Source organism: Brassica oleracea, chromosome C8 (genome assembly GCF_000695525.1).
Source record: "Brassica oleracea var. oleracea cultivar TO1000 chromosome C8, BOL, whole genome shotgun sequence".
Classification (NCBI taxonomy): Eukaryota; Viridiplantae; Streptophyta; class Magnoliopsida; order Brassicales; family Brassicaceae; genus Brassica; species Brassica oleracea.
The window spans coordinates 921,381-942,143 of NC_027755.1; the positions used below are offsets into that span (position 1 = coordinate 921,381).

Sequence of the window (20,763 nt, forward strand, 5' to 3'; positions counted from 1 at the left end):
TTCATACTCTAAAACCTAATGTTGAACCTACCTAAAAGTCTAGATCCTGAAACCGACTAAGTCCAACATATATACTCGAAAATATTGATATAAAGTAATTATTTAAATTTTTCTGAACTTAATTTGTAATATAATATTTTATGCGATGTTTTCATATTTGATAAGAATCCGCGATCAACACAGAAATCTAATGATATGCATATAAATTATCTCCAATTTTGAATTAAATTATAAAATTTCTATTTAAGAACTGCATAAAATCGGGTTAAAACCTCATAAGTTCTTCATTGACCCATGATCTGGTTATGGTTGACCCGATAAAAACCTAGAGAAATCCAATGATCTTTAAAAATTAACTTAAATTTAATTTCATAATTAATTAGTCAAATAATTTTTATTTCATGAAACTGAGATAAAAATCTAATTATATTGGAATATTTAAAGAGAATAAGACTATAAAGCACAAGATATTCAGGTCTAGTGGTTGTGGTAAAGAATGTTAGCTAATTTGTCTCGGGTTCGGATTTTGGGAAGGTTTTTTTGTTTATTTATTTATTTTTATTTTATTAATGGCACAATCGTAATTAAACTGTCTTCCTCCTAAAGCTAGCTTTTTAGTTTCATGCAACTTTCTCCATGATTGTTATCTGAGTTTCTTCAACAGCATAGCCTTTTTCTTATAAACGGCTTCTAAACGACTCAAATATACAGATCTGGTAGCCAGTATTCGATTGCAATCATTCAAAAATCAAAATAGTAATTTTTTTTATGAAACGATTTGTTAGCCGAGATTAAATTGATTCATATTGTTTTGGTAACTGCTTATGTAACTAATCTGTAGGAAGAAAGATAATCAATTACTATATTATAATAATACTTGGTTTATTTTTTAGCAGGTCATAACAATCGTAAAAAAGAGAGAGTTCCAAAAACAGTTACCAAAGAAAAGATAACGTTGTAGTTAGTGTTAAAAAAAATAGATTAATTATATAAAGAGAATAATTAATGGTTCCTTAAATAAATGAAATAAATAGTTGGACTCAACTAATATCAATTGGACATGTTTCTGTTTTAATAGTATTGATACACATAAATATAATAAAAATATAAAAACTAGGCTCCGATTAATCTCCGTTTAATCCCTGATTTCTTGGTAACTCGCTAGGCCCGGAATTGCCGCCCGACTAGCGCCTAGCGTAGTTTCGAACGGGGATTCAGACGTTTAAGAAAAGAGAAAATATGACTTTTGAAATGGTAAAGTAATTTTTTTACCGTTGTAATTAATTTTTCTACCGTTGTAATTAATTTTTCTTCTTTAAAAGTATAGCTAAATCTTTTAGCACAAAGTGAGAGAAAGTTCCAGAGAGAGAAAGTAGATCTACTTTGGGGCCGGCGCACGACCGGCGCGTGAGCGAGCGGTCGCCGGAGCCCTCTGTTCTTCGTTAAGATGCTCTTACTTTGGTTCTCCTTCGCCTGCTATCCCCGATCGCCTTGTCTGAACTCTTGTCCAGCTCCCAACCGTCGTCGTCAACTCGGGGAGTGAACCGACATCGATGGTGGCTAAGCGGCTGGAGTAACGACGCGGTCGTGTGGAGGTTTTTGGCGTGGTGAAGTAGGCTTGTCAGTTTATGTTTCGAATCCGGGAGGTGGAGGCTTATCCAGCTCCGTCGCCGCCGGCCTAGTCTCCGGGAGGTGGGGGCTTCTTCAGCTCCGCCATCGCCGGCTTTAGGTGTTTCAATCTTTTAGTGGGGTGAGGGTTTGTTCCCGATTCTGGATCGGGGTGGTTATTGGTTCATGGTTCCTGTGGTTCGCGGCTTTGATCTGATGGATGAGATCTCGATTTAATCGATGAAGCTTTCCGATGTTAAGAAAAAGCGTGAATGAAGAGAGATGGTTCGTGGTTTCAACTCTATGGGGAGGGTGTTTGGGAGGCTCGGGATGAGATCTCCAAGTTAATTTGATGGAAGCTCGACGGTAATACGAGCTTCGATGAAACGAGCGTTTCAGTGGTGCTGCTCTCGAAGCGGCGACGGTCAAGTCGAGGCGGACGGGATGAGATGGTGAAGAAACGAACACGTGTCCGGCCTCCTTGACGCGTGGGCCTGCAAGCAGGTGTCTGGTTTCTAGCGATTTGGGCCTCAGGCCTTTTTGTTTATTTTGTTGCCTTTTGGTTTGGGTTTTATGCTTAGTAGTTTGGGTTTTGTAATCCTTCGGCTTCGGCCTGTTTAAATTAATTAAAATATTGACGGAAAAAAAATTATTTTTTCTTCTTTTCTTATTTGACAAAAGCAAAATTCAGTTGTCACTTCACTTGTCACTCACAAGTCGCATGCATGATAGATTATTACCGAGTCCCAACAAATATGTCCGTTACACCGTAAGAAAATTTATTACCTTTGAAATGGTAAAGTATTTTTTTTACCGTTGTGATTAATTTTTCTTCTTTTCTTATTTGACAAAAGCAAAATTCAGTTGTGACCTGTGTCACTCGCAAGTCACATGCATGATAGATTATTACCGAGTCCCAACAAATATGACCGTTACACCGTAAGAAAATTTATTACTTTTGTGATAAATATCCTTTTTCCTTTTGTAGCATTAACTGCAAAAAAAAAATTACGCAACGGATCTTTTTTTTTTGGGTCAACACTTCTTCTATAAATATTCACTCTTACTTCACTCCACAGTCCACTCATCAAAATTTCCCCTCTTTAATTTCTTTATAAAAATTCATGTTTCTTCTCGAGCAAAGCTTTTTTTTTCTGAAAAAAGTATTCTGTTATGGGAAGTTTATATGTTGCATCACTTGCTTCATGGCACTTATTGTGTTCTTCTAGAGGATTTTTTGGCTATGACGAAGTCATCTCGATCATGGAGAGGTTGATAGAGAGACGGAAGCTATAAACGTTAGGTTCAAGGATTAGAACCCTAAATTGATAACTTGTTTTTGAAGGTAGCTGTAACAAAGGGCGCGAATACTCTTCGCAGTGCTCGAAAGCTCTTAAAACCAAATCAATAACTCTTATTAATCAAATCGTGTCTTACATCTATTGTAAGCTTCTCTATTTATATTAGCTAGAAATCATAACACCTAAACGATTTGTAAATCCTTATCCTAAAAGGAATAATACTTATTTGATAAAAAGGAAAACAAAACCAATATTGGAAAAAGGAAACATTCCTAAGTAGACTTGGAGTTGTGATCATCCATGATCACGATCGGCGCTGCATCAGGTCCTTCCGGGTGGGAAGGATTTGACCACGAATCTGGCGGGACATTATCACCATGAAAACGAGATAGATGTTTAACATTAAAAACATCAGAAGTCCGTAAATGATCTGGCAAACGGACATGATAAGCATTCGGGTTGATACGCTCAAGAACTTCAACTGGACCAATCTTTTTAGATTTCAACTTGTTATACTCGCGGAGAGGAAGACGCTCCTTGGTCAAATATACCCAAACAAGATTGCCCGGCTCGAAAAGAACCTCACGCCGTTTTGTGTCTGCTGCCTTCTTGTATTTTGCGACGGATGCTTCAAGTTGGTGAACGGACTGCATATCAGTGATGAAATCAATGGCTTCCCCATGGTAGTGTGTCTTATCAGGAGCTGTCGTCAAGTCCAAAGGTCCCCGAGGAATAATCCCATAGACCACATGAAAAGGCGACAATCCCAAGCTTCGATTCACAGCATGATTGTGCGCGAATTCAGCCTGACATAGCTTCGAGTCCCAAGACTTTATATTATCTCCTACCAAAATACGGAGCAAATTGCCGAGCGAACGATTGACTACCTCTGTTTGGCCGTCCGACTGTGGGTGATATGCTGAACTCATGTCTAGGGAAGTTCCCAATAGTTTCCACAAAGAATGCCAGAAGTGGCTCAGAAAACGCATATCGCGGTCGGAGACGATAAAGGAGGGTAAACCGTGTATATGACAGACCTCTCAAAAATAGAGAATGGCTACCTGCACCGCATCCGTTGTCTTTCTGCAGGCGATGAAGTGAACCATCTTCGAAAATCTATCGACAACAACGAAAATAGAGTCGTAACCGTGTTGAGTCCGTGGTAGTTCAAGAACAAAGTCCATACTAACATCGGTCCACGGCTGAGTGGGAACAGGAAGAGGTAGATATAATCCCACATTCGTCGACTTCCCTTTAGCATGTTGACACACACGACAATGCGCGATGAAATGTATCACCTCCCACGTGACCTTCATTGTGCAGTTCCGCGATGATCTTAAGCCTCCATGAAACAGGAAGCTGTCTTGGATGGTGTAGTTCCCGTGAGGTTCTCGTTCGGTCTCTTTGAAAATTCGTGCAAAGAAAGGATCAGTGTGATAGAGATCGGCGAAAGAGTCAAACCCCAAAACGGACGTGTGCATCGTGGTGAGTAAACCGTGGCGCCTACTTAACGCGTCAGCTACGCGATTTGTTTTTCCAGACTGATGGCGGATAACAAATGTAAATTGTTGTAAATATGCTATCCAGCCTGCGTGACGAGAAGAAACCTTAGCTTGACTATCGAGATGCTGTAGAGCATTGTGATCAGTAAAGAGCACGAAATCGCGATGAACCAAATAATGGCGCCAATGTTTAATTTGCTTGGACAATTGCGTATAATTTGACGTCGTACGTGCTGTAACGGCTACGTGCTCCTGCCAATTTCTCACTATAATATGCTACCGGCCGTTTATTCTGGCTGAGAACTGCACCAATGCCAATTTTAGAAGCATCACAATGAAGTTCAAAGATACTGTTGAAGTCCGGAAGCACGAGGATAGGCGCGGTTGTAAGCTTCGCTTTAATGATTTCAAACGCCTGTGCTTCTTCAGTCGTCCATACGAGCTTACCTTCACGCATACAGTTGGTGATGGGTGCCATGATTGAGCTGAAGTGGTGTACGAATTTCCTATAGAACGATGCGAGTCCATGAAAGCTTCGAACCTCCGATACATTATTTGGAGTTGGCCATGACTTAACTGCTTCAATCTTGGAATGATCCACGGATAACCCTTTATCCAAGACAATGTAACCGAGAAATAAAACCTGAGACACCCCAAATTCGCATTTAAGTTGTGCTGGAAAGAGTTTCTCAACGCGGAGAACTTATAACACTTGGTGGAGATGGTCTGCATGCTCGGCGATAGAGGAACTAAATATGAGAATGTCATCAAAATAGACGACAACAAAGCATCCAATAAACGGGCGCAGTGCTTGATTCATGATTCTCATGAACGTGCTGGGCGCGTTAGACAATCCAAAAGGCATAACCAACCACTCGAACAGTCCTTCTCTAGTTTTGAAAGCGGTTTTCCATTCATCTCCCGGTCGAATGTGTATCTGATGGTAACCACTCTTAAGGTCGATCTTTGAAAAGATTTTGGAGGTACAAATTTGATCCAATAGATCATCCAAGCGAGGTATAGGAAACCGGTAATGAATAGTTATCTTATTAATAGCCCGACTATCAACACACATTCGCCACATTCCATCCTTCTTAGGTATCAAAAGAGCTGGCACCGCGCAGGCGCTAAGGCTCTCACGGATATGGCCTTTACGCAGCAGGTCCTCCACTTTCCATCTCAATTCCTCGTGTTCAATGGGACTCATACGATAGTGAGGTCTGTTTGGTAACGTTGCACCCGGTACTAGATCAATTTGATGCTGAATTTCTCATAGTGGTGGAAGTTGCGTCGGTAAATCTTTGGGAAAGACATCCTCAAATTCGTTAAGAATGGCCGCCAATGATGGACTATTTTGCACAACTGGTCCATGATCCGGAGATGAAGGTATAAGTGCGAATACTCTGCCCTCTGAACGAAGTTCGGAGATAAAGGAAGCATACGAACATATAAGGTTTTTGCTCTGTGTTGATGGAGTTCGAGAAATTGTTGGTGTCTCCGTCGGCTGGGAAGTCAAAGGAACCGCCGTGTCTTTCGACAGTATCAATAGGATCTTATGTGTATTCCATGTAAACTGATATGTGTTGTCAGCTCCGCTATGCATGACTTTGCGGTCATACTCCCAAGGGCGACCTAGTAGTAGGTGACTGATGTCCATAGGAGTGTTGTCACAATAAAGTCGGTCGGTGTAGTAGGGACCAATGGAGATGGAGACCAGGGTATGTTGAGTAATACGAACCGTGGCACTGTCATTGAGCCATCCTAATGTGTATGGCGATGGGTGTGTTTCACGGAGCAGGCCCAACTTGGTAACAACCTCTTATGATATGACGTTTTGACTACTGCCGGAATCAATAACGAAGGTGCATATGCGGACGTTAATGGTGCAAGTAACACAAAAGATATTGGTGCGAAGCCACTGATCATCGGTTCGACGCGGTATGATGCAAGAACGTCGTAGGACGAGGACGTGACCCGTATCACCTGCGGTTTGATGAATATCTTCGTCATCAAGAGCTTCTTCTTCCTCTTGTGAATCGTACACCTCTAGTTCATTGTGTTGTTCATCCATGAGCAGACCCCTGCGTGTTGCGTGTGGACATGCTGTTTGTCGGTGACCTGCTTCGCCACAAGAGTAGCATCGTAGTGCGTTGGTACGGGATGAACGCCTTAATGTTTGTTCCTCTGGTGCACCGGGTTTTGTGGTGCCCGAATCTGTTGCCTCTTTGGTTGATGCGGACGCTGAATTACCAGTGGTGTCATGCGACTTTGATCGTGTAGCCGACTGATTCCAATTAGAGGATCGCGACTGCTGTTTGAACGTTGCCGCACGCCGGTGTGCCTCGTCTACTGTTGATGGATCACACTGAGCCATAGCGGTTTGAAGCTGTTGGCGTAGTCCTCCAATAAAGCGACAGACCAATTGTATTTGACTGTCATGTATCTATGTATGCGTTAGTAAAAATGAAAATTCTTCTGCGTATTCATCAACACTGCGACTTCCTTGACAGAGATTTTGTAGCCGAGTATAGATGGCGCGATCATAATTATGTGGTAAGAAGGTGTGACGAAGGTGTTTGGTTAGTTTCTCCCAGGTCTGTATCGGTGTCTTTCCGGTGCGGGAACGAGTTGTTTTAAAGCTGTTTCCACCGCGAAATCGCATGGCAACGAGAGAGACTCTTCGTCCAGGGGGAACTTGCTTAAAGTCCAGGATCTCTTCAACAGCAACCATCCAATCAATGAGATCATCACCTTTTAAGCCGCCATGAAACTCTGGGATGTCGACTTTAAACCCGTTTCCCATCGATTGTCGAGGTTTCTTCGGTGTTGCAAATCGTCGCGATATACTTGCCTATGAAGGTCATCTTCTTCTTCTTCATTCGCGTTTATATCCAGATCGCGCACGTTACCCAGCTGGTCGTTGTGTTGAGGCCGTTGTTGGTGTTGACGAAGAGGTTGTTACAGAGGAGGAAGTTGACGTTGACGTTGCTGGTGAGGCGGTGGAATTTGTTGTTGCAGGTGTTGTTGATGAACAATATCCGGTTGCTGGTTATGAGGTTCCTGTCGGTTGAGTAATGTTGTGTTGATAGTATCCAAACGAGTCACCAACGATTTGCCCAATTGTTGAATTGAGGTCTGCATCGACGTCTGAATGGTGGTGGCGAGAGCCGTTTGCATCTCGATAATTAGTGCTCGTAAATCATTCATATCTTGAGATGTTCCTTCTGTCGTTTTCTTAATCATTGAGAACGATAGATGAAATCCCGAAACGTGATGATTCTGATACCAACTGATAGAAAGGCGGAAGCTATAAACGTTAGGTTCAAGGATTAGAACCCTAAATTGATAACTTGTGTTTAAAGGTAGCTGTAACAGAGGGCGCAAATACTCTTCGCAGTGTTCGAAACCTCTTAAAATCAAATCAATAATTTTATTAATCAAATCTTGTCTTATATCTATTGTAAGTTTCTCTATTTATATTAGCTAGAAATCATAACACCTAAAGGATTTGTAAATCCTTATCCTAAAAGGAGTAATACTTATTTGATAAAAAGGAAAACAAAACCAATATTGGAAAAAGGAAACATTCCTAAGTAGACTTGGAGTTGTGATCATCCATGATCACGATCCCATGATCACGATCAGCGCTGCATCAGAGGTTTACGAGCACCTTCTCGGGCAAAGCTCTGTGAAATGTTTTATTGAGAGGATCCCTTCCATTCATCTCTATGAAATGTTTGTTTTTTTTTTTGCTTTGAAAAGATTCTTCAAATTTTAAGCATGAGAAAAAAAAAATACAAGCCCAAGGCCTTAGTGTTTTGCTAGTATCTGATACTCAAAAGATTTAAATAAAGCCCAAATTTCTGAAACACAAATTAAGAAGCCCAAACTGATAATCTTAGGAGAAGACGGAGAGGTGAAACGACGAGATGCAAGGACTGTAATGGAGATCGGTGGTGTTTCTTTCACGGAGTTGAGTGGAGAGAAGAAGCAATCCAGAATTGGATCATGTTGGATGCCATAGTGGGGTTTGCTTCACGAGAGGAGTGAATCTTGTTCCATAAGGTTCTGTCAATTGAATTACTTATTGTGCCCTTTGGTTTGAAAATTTGACGATGAATTCTGCTGTTCCTTTCCTGCCAAATAGAATACATCACCAACTGCCAAACCAGTAGAATCAGACGACGCTGCCAAGCCGGAGAAGAGAGGGTGAGAAGAGATGATATCGTATCAGTCCAGAGGCGAGAGGGAGTAAGACCACAACGGAGTGCAAGCGGTTTCCAGAGTTCCCAACTGTAGTCGCAATTGAAGTAAAGATGATCACGAGATTCGAAACCAGAGGTACAAAGGATGCACGCCGGGGTTGCTTGCAGTCCCCAGGAGATGATTCTGTCCTTTGTTGGCATACGGTTAAGCATTGTATTCCAAGCACTGAAGCTGTGTTTTGGTATTCCTCCTTTGTTCCAAACCAGTTTCCACCAGGGTACAGTGTGCGCATGGTTTTTAAGAAGGTAATAGATTCTTCCTGTTCTGTACCTTGTCCATTCTTTTCCCTCGGTTTCCCAATAATAAGAATCATCAGTATCAGTAAGAGTGAGAGTAGTCATAAAGGACTGAACCTGGATTTGAATATCTGAGCGTGCAAGGCGAATTTTCCAGGCGCCATCAGAGTAAATATCTGCTAGCGTCGCCGATAATGGTATTCCCATCGTGTTCGTGCGGCCAGGAGAGATGACATCCAAGAGCTTTCCAAATGGAGACCAATTGTCATACCAGAATCTCACTGAGGTACCTCCTCCAACTCTGATCTTTATCCAGCTATAAGCAAGATTGCTAGATTTTAGGAGCTTGTTGGTGAGCCATGAGAATTTGCTCTTGGTAGTTGCTGACCAAATGTGATTGAGGGAACCTTTTAGTACTTCTTTTTTAAACCAGGCTACCCATATCGACCTTGAGCAAGTAAAGAGCATCCATATTAGTTTTAGTATGCAAGCAGTATTCCAGTTTACAAGGTCCCTGCATCCTAACCCTCCTTCTGATTTGTCAAGAGTGCAGGTTTCCCAAGAGACTTTTGCCGAGTGACTACCCTATGATGAGCCATGCCAGAGAAAGGCACTACAAAGGGAGTTTATTTTGTTAATGCACTGCTTGGGGAGGATGAAGGAAGAGGTCCAAAAGTTGGTGATGCCTGCGATTACTGTGTTGATGAGGAGGAGCCTTCCTGCAAAAGAGAGGGCACGAGAGCTCCACGAGTTGACCCTTGGTTTGATTTGCTGGATGAGAGGGCCACAATTATAGAGAGAAAGCTTCTTTGTTGTAAGTGGTACACCAAGGTAGCGAACAGGGAGAACACCCGGAGACAGGCCCATGGCTGAGGAGATGAGGTTGACCTGATCTTGGGAAATACCCGATGAGAAGAAGGAAGACTTCTGAACACTGATTTTTAGGCCCGAGTGAAGAGCAAATTCATCCAGTATCGAGATAACAGCCTGTACTGATTCGAGTGTACCATCAGTAAAGATCAGGAGATCGTCTGCGAAGCACAGGTGGGTTAATCGAGTTGAGTGGCACTTAGCGTGATAGGCAAATTTACGCTCTTCTGCTCCTCTATTAAGCATCAATGACAAGCAGTTCATAGCTATTACAAAAAGGTAGGGTGAGAGGGGGTCACCTTGTCTTAACCCCCTACTCCCTTTGAAATAGCCTTGAACTGTTCCATTGTATCGGACCGTATAATTAGGAGTGCAGACGCAAGCTCGAAGCCAGCTCAGGTAGAGGGATGGAAAGTTGAGAGAGACGAGGCAGATGAAGATGAAGTCCCAGCTTAGTGAGTCGAAAGCTTTAGCAATATCTACTTTTATTGTGATCCGAGGTGGCCCTTACGCAGAGTTGTAGCCTGCTACAAGTTCAGTGGCAAGGATGGTATTTTCTACAAGCAGTCTACCCTTGATGAATGCCGTTTGGTTCAGGAGTATCAGAGGTTGGAGCAGCGGCTTCAGTTTCCTGACAAGAAGCTTTGATATTGCTTTGTAGAGAATTGTACAACACGAAATGGGATGGTAATCAGTTATCGCTGAAGCTCCAGGGTGCTTGGGAACGAGAGTAAGAATTGTTGAATTTACCACCGACGGCAGGAAGCTGGTTTGGAAAAATTTGAGAATTGAGATAGTGACCTCATGTCCAAGCAAGTGCCAAGTAGCTTTGAAGAAACCCGACGTCAGCCCATCAGGTCCCGGTGACTTATTTGGGTTCAGGAGGATGATGGCTTTTGAGATCTCTTCCGCAGTGGGGAAGTGATTTAGAATGGTAGATTGAGCCTCCGAAACCCTGAAGTCTGTGAGAGAGTGGAACCATTGTGGCGTTGAGATTGATGCAGGCGGAGAGCAAGGCGCGAGAATGCTCTTGAAATGGTTTACAGCTAGCAGTCCCATGGCAATTAGATCAGTGACCAAGATTCCTGAGGGCAGAATGAAGGAGCGGATTGAATTTATGGCTGTTTCGACTTTCCAAATCCTGTGGAAGTATGAAGTGTTAAGATCGCCCTCCTTAAGCCAGTTTATACGTGATTTTTGACGGAAGTAAGCTTCCTCAATTGCCTTTAGGAAATCAAGCTTCGCAATCATATCACGCTCCTTCTAAAACCATGCTTGAGTTGAGGTTTGTAGAGCTCTTTCCTGCACATCTAAAAGTAAACGGTTAGCAATAATAACGCTCTCCTGAATTTTTGAAAAATTTATACTGTTTATTGATTTTAAAACTCCCTTAATTGATTTCAGTTTCTAGCATAGCTCTCCAAGTGATGTTGCAATGCTTCCAGCAGCAACCCATGCTTCCTCCACCGTGACCAGGAATTTAGGGTGTTTGGTTAGGTAGTTAAAGAATTTGAAGGGCTTAGTACCAGAGATAGGAAGGGGCATAGCAAGGTCTAGAACACAGGGGGTATGATCCGAGAAATCATGAGGGAGAAAAAGGGCTGAGCTGCTAGGGAAGGAGTTTATCCAGGCTTGGTTCACAAGTAGTCTATCAAGTTTCTTGGCAATTGGGAGGTCAGGCTGTTTATTCATCCAAGTGTTGAACATCCCTTGATATCTGAGGTCAAATAGTCCCATTTGCAAGAGACAATCACTGAATTCTACCATGTCAGAGGAGAAAGTGTTCACAGTTGGGGAAGAGTGCTCCTAGGGGTGGAGGATTTGATTGAAATCTCCTCCAACAGCCCAAGGCAGAGAGTCCAGCGCCATATTCTGCTGTAAGTTTATTAGGTCAATCCATAGCTCCGTTCTTTCCTCTGAGAGATTTGAGGCGTATACTGCCGTATAAACGAATTTTTGGCTCGAAGGGATGAATACTTCACACGTCATTAATTGAGAAGTCTGGCTCTGGATGCGAACTGTTGCAGGATATTTCCAAAGTAGGATAATCCTCTCATCGTCATCAGAAGTGTGGTTGCTCGCAAAATTCCAACCATTACAGAGTTTCGCCATAGTGGAGACATGGTTAGGCTCCTTAATATGTGTTTCCAAAATAGATCCAAAAATAGGCCGATGAACATTTAACCATTGGGCAAAAGGCAAATGCTTGTCAGTTTTATTAATACCACGGACATTCCAAAAAAATGTTTTTGTACTCATATGAAAGGGTCTAGACAACCTCTATTTGGAATGGAGTTCTCTTCCAGAGAAACAAGAGGCAAACTATGGTGGGTTTGAGTTTGGTTTGGATTTGGATTTAGATTTGGATTTAAGAGGGAGGAGGAGAGAATCCAGGAAGGAGAAGCAGTGTCAACATGGGCTAATGGGAGGGTAATAGAGGGGGCATTTGAAAGAGAGGCTTGCTTTTTAGAAATATAGGAACCAACTCTAGGAGCAAAAGTTGCAGGAAGGGCAATGATAGTGGTAGCAAGAGATATCTGGTCATAGGCATATTTGTGGTAGGATCCCTTCCATTCATCTCCGAGCCTTATCCCGAAGATTTGGTATGAGGAAAGCATCTCGTTTAATGTCAAAGATCTCGTCGGATCAGGTCAGTTTTTTTTTTTTTTTTTACTAAAAAACTGTTTTTCTTTCACGTTTTTTATTTTAATTTTAAATTTTGAAACTAATATATATATATATATATATGTTTTGCACAATCATGTCCATAAAAAAAATTTGTGGTTCGTTAGAGGTGTATATATGTTTAATATGTTATTCATATTGTAAATTTCATTCTTACATTAATTTTCATTTTGAGAAAATGTCAAGGTGATAAATTTCAATACGTTGAAAAACAAACCAAACTATATCACCCGGTCTATAGAATTTCTATGGTCGGTTAGTGGTTGATATGTTTAACATGTTTTTTGTATTGTAAATTTAACATTTACACTAATTTTCATTTTGGGAAAAAATCTAAGGTAAATTGCAATATGTAGAAGCAAACCAAACATTTACATCCTATCCTGTCCATAGAATTTTTTATGGTCTGAAAAAAGTGCATATATGTTTAATATATTTTTAATATTGTAAATTTAACACTTTAAACTAATTTTCAAAATTTTCCTTTAGTATGCAAAGTGTTTTGATTTAGTTAAAGTTTTCAACAATATGTTTAATATGTTTAATATGCTTTTTTCTTGTTTGGCGAGGGAAGAGGAAGCCAAATGACTGACGGGGCCATCTAGATCAGGGAGAGAGAGGTTTACGAGCACCAAACTCTGAGGAGGTGATTCAAAAGTATCAATAAACTCAAAAGTAAGCTAAAGTGGAGGTGGAGAGGTTCACATTTACATCATAGCCAGATTCCTTTAACAACGAGAGAGTTCAAAAATGCATTTACGTACTTAGAGGATGTAGTAGATAAAATTTTCATAACAATTTGTAATAGCTAAGTTTTATATTTCCGGAAAACAGAGTTACATGATTCTGCAGTCTATATTATGTTAAGTAAACCCACTTCTTATAAGTTCAATTCAACGACTCTTATTGGAACTCTCAAACTCTCAGATTCAAACCAGAAAAACACTTGACTAAACCGGTTTGGTAGTTCGGTTAAGTTAACCCAATAATCTCATCGTTATGTTGCTGTTCAAATTGAAATCAAATCTGAAAAAGAACACTTGACTTAACCGAAAATAAATCTCCGATTCGTTAGCTCGGTTAAGTAAACCGACTTCGGATATAAGTTTAAGTCAACGACTCTTAATGGAACTCTCACACTCAGATTCAAATCAGAAAACTTGAGATCAATCGGAGAAGTAAGAAGAAGATGGGAGCTTTCGGGAAGCTGATCGACGCGATCCTCTTCTTATTCTTCGCCTTAATGGTGTTCATCCCGCCGCTCTTCGACGCGCAAACGGTGCTTCCTAAACAAATCTACCCGGCGATTCTCACCGATCTGAACCGCAACTACATCGCCGACTTCGGAGACTACTTGCTCGCGGAGGAGCCGCGTTTCCTCGTCGGACTCATCTGGCACGAGCTCGTACTCCTGTGGCCGCTCTCGATCGCCAACGTCTACGCGATTCTCGCCGGAAAGTCGTGGTTCGGCACCACGTGCTTGCTCTACGGAGCTTCCGTCGTCACTTCCATGGTACAGTTAATTTCGTTTTAGTATTAATCTGTAAATTAAGAATCTTAGAGTATGATTATCGGAAGCAATCCGTGTCTTAACTTTTAACTAAAAGTTTTATTTTAAGAGGTAGCTCTTAACTTTTTTATCTAAAATTTAATAGATAGGTTCTTATATTCCGGTAAGAACTCCACTCTAAGAACCCAATAAGAACCCAATAATCATGCTCTTAAGTTCAGAACTTTGCTTAGGAACACTAGCGAGGATCTTTGACAATGCGTTGACCAAGGAGTGTTCTACTAGTGAGATCTGTATAGAGTAGTGTTATGCTCACTAGATCTAAGCGCACAGATCCTATTTCTAGAACAAACTAACCGAATTTCATAATTGTATTTAGTTTCTAAATAACCAAATATTCTAAAAATACTCTTTATAAACTACAATACCTGAAAATCTGAACTATCTGAATTACCGATATTTTTATCCGAACAACCAGAATTATCCTATGATTTTACGCATATTTTCTGAAATTACCCAACAACCGGATTAAACCAGAACCGAATCGAACCCGTAATTATTTTAGATAGTAGTCGGTTCCCAGCTTTGCTACCCGAATCGAACAGAAAACCAAAATAACCAATCCGAAAATGAACCAAATTTGTAAATAATCGAACGGTTCCTAAATCTTGAACGTGACTGCGTTCTTGTGGAACTATGTTTTGACAACTGTATGTGTGTGTGTTCCTGTTTGTATGTTAAAATAGTAAAATATTTATCTAAAATTTCTGATTTTTGTATAGTTTTAGTTTTTAGAAAACTTGAATGATTATTTTTATTTGAGTTGAAATAAAAATTAATAGTAAAATATTACTTACTATGAACAACAAATAATACAAAATATTACCACTTAAAAATAAATTTATTTTACAAGAGAAAATAATGCGAGCTAGATAGATGAACCATAATTCTGATATATATATATATATATATATATATATATATATATATACTGTGTGGATGTTTAGTCTGCAGTCCTGGGAGAGATGCTAGGTTCTGGGAAGGCGTCTGAGAAATTGCTAATGATGTATGTGCCTTTCATGGGTATTGGGATACTGGCTACTCTTCGTGGTTTGGTCTCTCGTTCAACCAAGAGCGCCGGATCTGTCGACAAGAGATCCGCTGTTAAGCCTAGGAGGAAGCTGGCCTAGAAGAGGTGGTTTCTCGTTTGTGATGGTTGGTTCTAATTTTTCCTTTTTTCTTTTATGTACCTTTGGTTGAAAGCGTTTCCTCTGAACTCTCTTTGTTTGTTCTCTCAGCAACAATGAAATGTTTCCTTGATTGAATTCAAATTCATTGCTTTTGAAAATCAAGTAATCTTTTAAGTTCTGGAGATTGTATTTCAAACAACTCTTCAACTGTTCATTCTAAAAATTGGCAAAAAGATGCAAGACAACGATATTAAACGAGATTTTACTTAGATGGAGGAATTTTTTAAAATTGTTAACACTGGTTGCAACAGAGCCAATAGACAACTTACCCGTGGGAACCGAGTCAACCAGAATCTGAAAATCAACATTTTCCCTCCATTAAATTGGTCAAGGCGTCATGAGAAAATTCATTTTGCCATCTTAAGGACTATTTCTTCTTCTTATCATTATATGTCTTCAACCATATGAATAAAAGGTTGAAACCAAGTTTGTGTGGTTTTTTGACATTGTTTGGGATACGTGTTTGGCTCTGTTTTGATTCAGATACAGTTTCAAATGAAAAATATATTTTTGTTATCCATTTTCTGGATAGCTGGTTTCGATTACTTATTAATATGAAACTCAAAGAGAAACAAACTTAAAAGACAAATAAACATTTTCATTCAAACAATACTCAGTAGGCAACACTCGAGAAAGGAATAAAAACATTATTACACATTTTGAAATTCAAACACAAATAAATTCCGTTGAAAAAAGGGGACTTGATGAAGGAATAAAAGAACATAATAAGCAGAAAAGGTTTTAGAACTTCAATCATCCGGGTGAGATCGGTTCAACATCAGTTAACGAAAGCGCATCTCCTCCTGACCTCACCTTTCTTACCGGTAAGAATTTCGACGAAACCAAGTTTGACCATTGAGTCAGAGAAATCTCTAGCGAAGTCAGCCCCACGAGTTAACACCTGCGCCTGAATGTAGAGGTTGGTGTCAAGGTCATCAAGAAGTGTTGCATCAGATGTGAACAAACCCTTCTTCTGAGCCACAATGTTGTAGTAGTGAGAGTCAAACTTCCTGGCACTGCCTGGGTCCATATCCACAGGGGTCTTGACATCAGTTGGCTTGCACCTCTTCTTCAATGTCCTAACGTAGCTAGGGTTCATCGCTGGGTCAAAGTCACCTTTGCCAGTGAAGTTATGGATACGGTTGTTGATGAGACCGCAGGAAGAGACACCAATGGTGTGAGCTCCTGTTCAATAAATCATGATAGTCAGCTTGATATTTAAATTCAACATGTTTTAATTAAATTCTGAGAGGGAAAATCTCCAAAATAACATTTTTTAAAGTTTATTTAAAAACAGTGCTGAATAATAAAAAAAATCTCAAAAATAGCATTTTATACTAACTCTTAAATCTTAATTTCATCTCCATTTCCTAAATACTAAACTCTAATCGCTAAACCCAAATCCCACAATAAAATAGAAATGTTTTTTTTAATCGGTGCTATTTTATATATTATTTTTTGTGTTATTTGTTGAACAATAGGTGTTTTAATACTATTTTAGAATATTTTCTTCAGATGTTTGTATAGAAATACCTGAGAGGACTACTAGGTCTTTACTGTTAAGACCCTTGTCAAGGAAGTTCTTCTTCAGTGTCTTTACGTCGGAAAAAGGAGATGGCAAATTAACCTCGGAAAGCTTCGAGATGCGTCCATCCCTCCTCCCCAATGGAACAGGCCACCATGGTCCTCCGATCTTAAAAAAAAAAAGAAACCAATCAATGAGCAAAATAAGTTTAGTACGTAAACTAATGTTAATTGGTTTTGGAATGATAAAAGTCATTAGAATGCAACAAGTTACCACTGCAACAGCTTCTCTAGCGACCAAGGCAAGAATATCAGCGCAAGAGACAACACCACGACAACCCCAAGTCCTCTCGAGAGCTGCCTTGGCAGCATCGACCACTTCGTAGCCTCTCACTGACAAGTTTGGGACAGCGTCTCTTTCCGCATCCTTGTTTGGTGATTTCAGAAGAATGGAACCATCACATCCCTAATGTAAGTACGAAGGAGTAAACATTACTATAAAGGACATGAGTTCTCACGTAAAAGTACATATACTCATGTCATATTATAACTTACTCTGACAAAGCAGTCGTGAAAATGCATCCTCAAAAGCGCCGCAGCAAGAGTTGGCCTGCGAGAGACGTATTGAAATGTGACCCGGCGGACAATGGATTCCACTTGTGGACACGTGGAGCGGTAGTAGTCAAGGTCAAGATCACCCTTCACACGTGGGTTTCCAAGTTGATTCCCATATGGCTTCGCAACAGAAACTCCAACAAAGGCAAGAAGAACCACAAGGGCAAGTAAGTTTTTGAGCGCCATTGTTGTCTCTCTTCTTTGTTTGTGTATTAAAGCCAAGTTTAGGGATGAAGAGAAATGAGAAAGCCTCAAGCTCCTTTTATAGATCATTGGAGGGAGTTTTGAAAAGTTCCATTGCTAATTGTCGACACAGGAATTATATAATATCCATTTGCAAATATTAATTCTGTTTCTTGATAGAATTTGAAGAACATTGCAGGCCTCCACGATCATCCTGATTCTTGTGTCATGCTTGAATATTCAACTTTCAAGAATATGTAAACTGAAAATTTTGAAATAATCATTGACTTCGTTGCCGTCTCTTTTGCTATATGGAAAGTGTATGGACTTTTTAGAAAGCAAACTCTTTTTATTCCAAGTAAATTAGTATTCTCAAACCAATGCTCTGCTGTTAACCTCAAAATAACTATTATAATAAATGCAATTTGTAAGAAAATAATAGGGAAATAATATAATAATTAGTTTGTGTGTGTTACACACGTTCTTGTTCGTCGCCTGCATAATCTTTATTTCTTTTTCCACCATCATTTTTCTCAAATCTATCGTCTTCCTCCAGCCTCGTTATCCTCATTTGGTTACCACTTCAACTTTTAATTTGTCAAAAATATATCCATACTTAAAAAAATTGGAACTCCCCAAACATTTTTTTTTTAATATAGAACCTTGCGAAAACAACCCTGAAGGAATATATTTAAATTTGTATTCTTATTTTGAATAAAAATACGTAAAATATAAAATCTCTGAAAATCAAAAGAAATCTAAATAGGGGCTGTTCGTTTCAGCATCTTTCATCTCCATCCAGATGATTCATTTGTATGATATATCCAAATGATCCATTCAGATTTTTGTGACTGTTTGTTTGTTCATTCAAATAGCTCATCTATATGAATCATCTAAATGGATCTTATGTTTGTTTCTTTATTATCATTTCCATCCAAATGAGTTTAGTAAACAAATTACCAAAATACCATTGTGTTGATTTAATCATATGTTAAAATTTTCCTACAATAATAACTTTTAAAAAACAAAAAAAAATTGATAAACATGTATTTGAAAAAAAAAACTTTAGAGTTTCAAACTAAAAAGAGTATTAATAATAAACCGACTGTAACTTCGGTTTCGGCGGAAAACGAGATTTTTCTGTTTTGACAGAAAAACGATTTTTTTTATTTTGACGGAAAAATGAGATTTTTCGATTTTGACGGGAAAATACAATTTTTGGTTTTGGCGAGAAAACGCATTTTGCAAATATGTTTTTGGCGGGAAAACACGTTTTTGGGCTTTTTGCAGGAAAATAAGGTTTTGGCGGGAAAACAAGATTTTTCGGTTTAAGCGGCAAAACGAGATTTTTCGGTTTAAGCAAGAAAACGGGTTTTCGGTTTTGATGGCAAAACGAGATTTCTCGGTTTTGGCGGGAAAACAAGATTTGTCGGTTTTGGCGGGAAAACGAGATTTCTCGGTTTTGGCGGGAAAACGAGATTTTTAGGTTTTGGCGGGAAAATATAATTTTTGGTTTTGGCGAGAAAATACAATTTTCGGTTTTGGCGAGAAAACGCGTTTTTGCGGTTTTGGCGGCAAAACGAGATTTTCGGTTTTGGCGGGAAAACACATTTTTCGGTTTTTGGCAGGAAAACGACATTTTTTAGTTTTGACGAGAAAACACGTTTTACGATTTTGGCGGGAAAACGTGTTTTTGTGGTTTTGGCGTGAAAACGCGTTTTTGTAGTTTTGGCATGAAAAAATATTTTCGGGTTTCGCGGAAAATGCATTTTGGCGGAAAAATACGTTTTTGCAGTTTTCGCGGGAAAACACGTTTTTGCGATTTTCGCGGGAAAATGTGTTTTGGCGGGAAAACACATTTTGCGGTTTTCATGAGAAAACGCGTTTTACAGTTTTGAAGGAAAAGGCATTTTGATGAGAAAACACATTTTTCGATTTTGGCGGGAAGACACGTTCTGGTTGAAAACACGTTCTGTGGTTTTGGCGGAAAAACGTGTTTTTGTGTTTTGGCGGAAAATTGCGTTTTGGGGTTTTGGCGTGAAAATGCGTTTTTGTGATTTTGGCATGAAAACGTTTTTGGGGAGAACATATTTTTGCCATTTTGGCGGGAAAACACGTTTTGCAATTTTGTCCGGAAATGCGTTTTTAGGGTTTTGGCTTGAAAAATTCGTTTTTAGGTTTTGGCGGGAAAATGTGTTTTTGTCGTTTTATCAGTTTTCGTGTGTGACAAAATGATATTATGTTTAGGTTTGTAATTTATGAATTACATCAGAGGCATAATTTACATTATACCATATTGAATGAACCATATTCATCCAAATGGTCCAAATTGGTTCAGCTGAATGGACTTTAAAATTAAAAATTAAGCCTAAATTTTCGAAAGTCATCTGAATGAGCCATCTAGATGAGCCATCTAGATGAATTGCACTTTTAGTGCCTAAACGAACAAAACTATCATCTCCATCCAGATGGCTCATGGAGAAACGAACAGGCCCATACTCAACCAGATAAATCATTTTGAAATCTATTTGATGATCATACAATGTAATTTAGCTAATATTTCGTTGGAAAAGGATGTTATAAAAGAAGTTAAAAATCGTGGTTCAAACTAAAACATGTTCACTTTATTTTGGAATGAACAAACCAGTCACCACCAGTTTAACATAGACATCATGCTATCTAGGCCTGGGCATCCGGATCTTCGGGTCGGGTTCGGGTCGGGTATTGTCGGGTCCGGGTCCTTCGGGTCCTAGCAATTTAGATCCATATAGGTATCTATAACTTTTCGGGTCGGTTCCGGGTCGGGTCTTGCGGGGTCCGGGTTGGTTCGGGTCTATAATTTTAATACCCGTAAAATACCCAAAATTTTCGGGTATATTTCGGATCCGGGTTGGTTCGGGTATTTAGGACCCGAAATAGACCCGAAGTACCCGAACTGGACCCGAAAACTCTAAAAATACCCGAAGAACCGCAAAAATACCCAAAACTTTATCCAAAATCAGACCCGAAAACTCAAAACATACCCGAATTTTGCCCGAATACCCAAATTATATTTTCTAAAAATCTAAAATTTCACCAAAAACCTACAATTATACCCGAAAATCCAAACCCGAAACTTTAAAAAAAATCTGAAATACCAAAAATATACCCAATCTCCCAAATATACCTAGTATATACAATTATTTGCGGGTACTTCGGGTACCCGAACGGGTC

General features: G+C 39.6%; 3 protein-coding genes across 3 annotated transcripts; 1 reads left to right on the forward strand and 2 right to left on the reverse strand.

The window, feature by feature from the left end:
- Window positions 1–8,376: 8,376 nt before the first annotated feature.
- On the reverse strand, window positions 8,377–10,047 carry LOC106308373. The gene is made up of 2 exons (XM_013745531.1): window positions 9,610–10,047; window positions 8,377–9,498 (listed from the first exon to the last, which is right to left on the reverse strand). Exons 1-2 carry the CDS (start codon window positions 10,045–10,047, stop codon window positions 8,377–8,379), a joined length of 1,560 nt encoding a protein of 519 aa, XP_013600985.1.
- A 3,529-nt stretch (window positions 10,048–13,576) lies between these two features.
- LOC106309853 lies at window positions 13,577–15,326 on the forward strand. The gene is made up of 2 exons (XM_013746994.1): window positions 13,577–13,981; window positions 14,986–15,326. The coding sequence occupies exons 1-2, from the start codon at window positions 13,658–13,660 to the stop codon at window positions 15,166–15,168; spliced, it is 507 nt and encodes a 168-aa protein (XP_013602448.1). The 5' UTR covers window positions 13,577–13,657; the 3' UTR covers window positions 15,169–15,326.
- Window positions 15,327–15,797: 471 nt separating this feature from the next.
- Window positions 15,798–17,584, reverse strand: LOC106310193 (peroxidase 2-like). The gene is made up of 4 exons (XM_013747415.1): window positions 17,308–17,584; window positions 17,027–17,218; window positions 16,762–16,921; window positions 15,798–16,413 (listed from the first exon to the last, which is right to left on the reverse strand). Exons 1-4 carry the CDS (start codon window positions 17,551–17,553, stop codon window positions 16,007–16,009), a joined length of 1,005 nt encoding a protein of 334 aa, XP_013602869.1. The 5' UTR covers window positions 17,554–17,584; the 3' UTR covers window positions 15,798–16,006.
- Window positions 17,585–20,763: the final 3,179 nt, after the last annotated feature.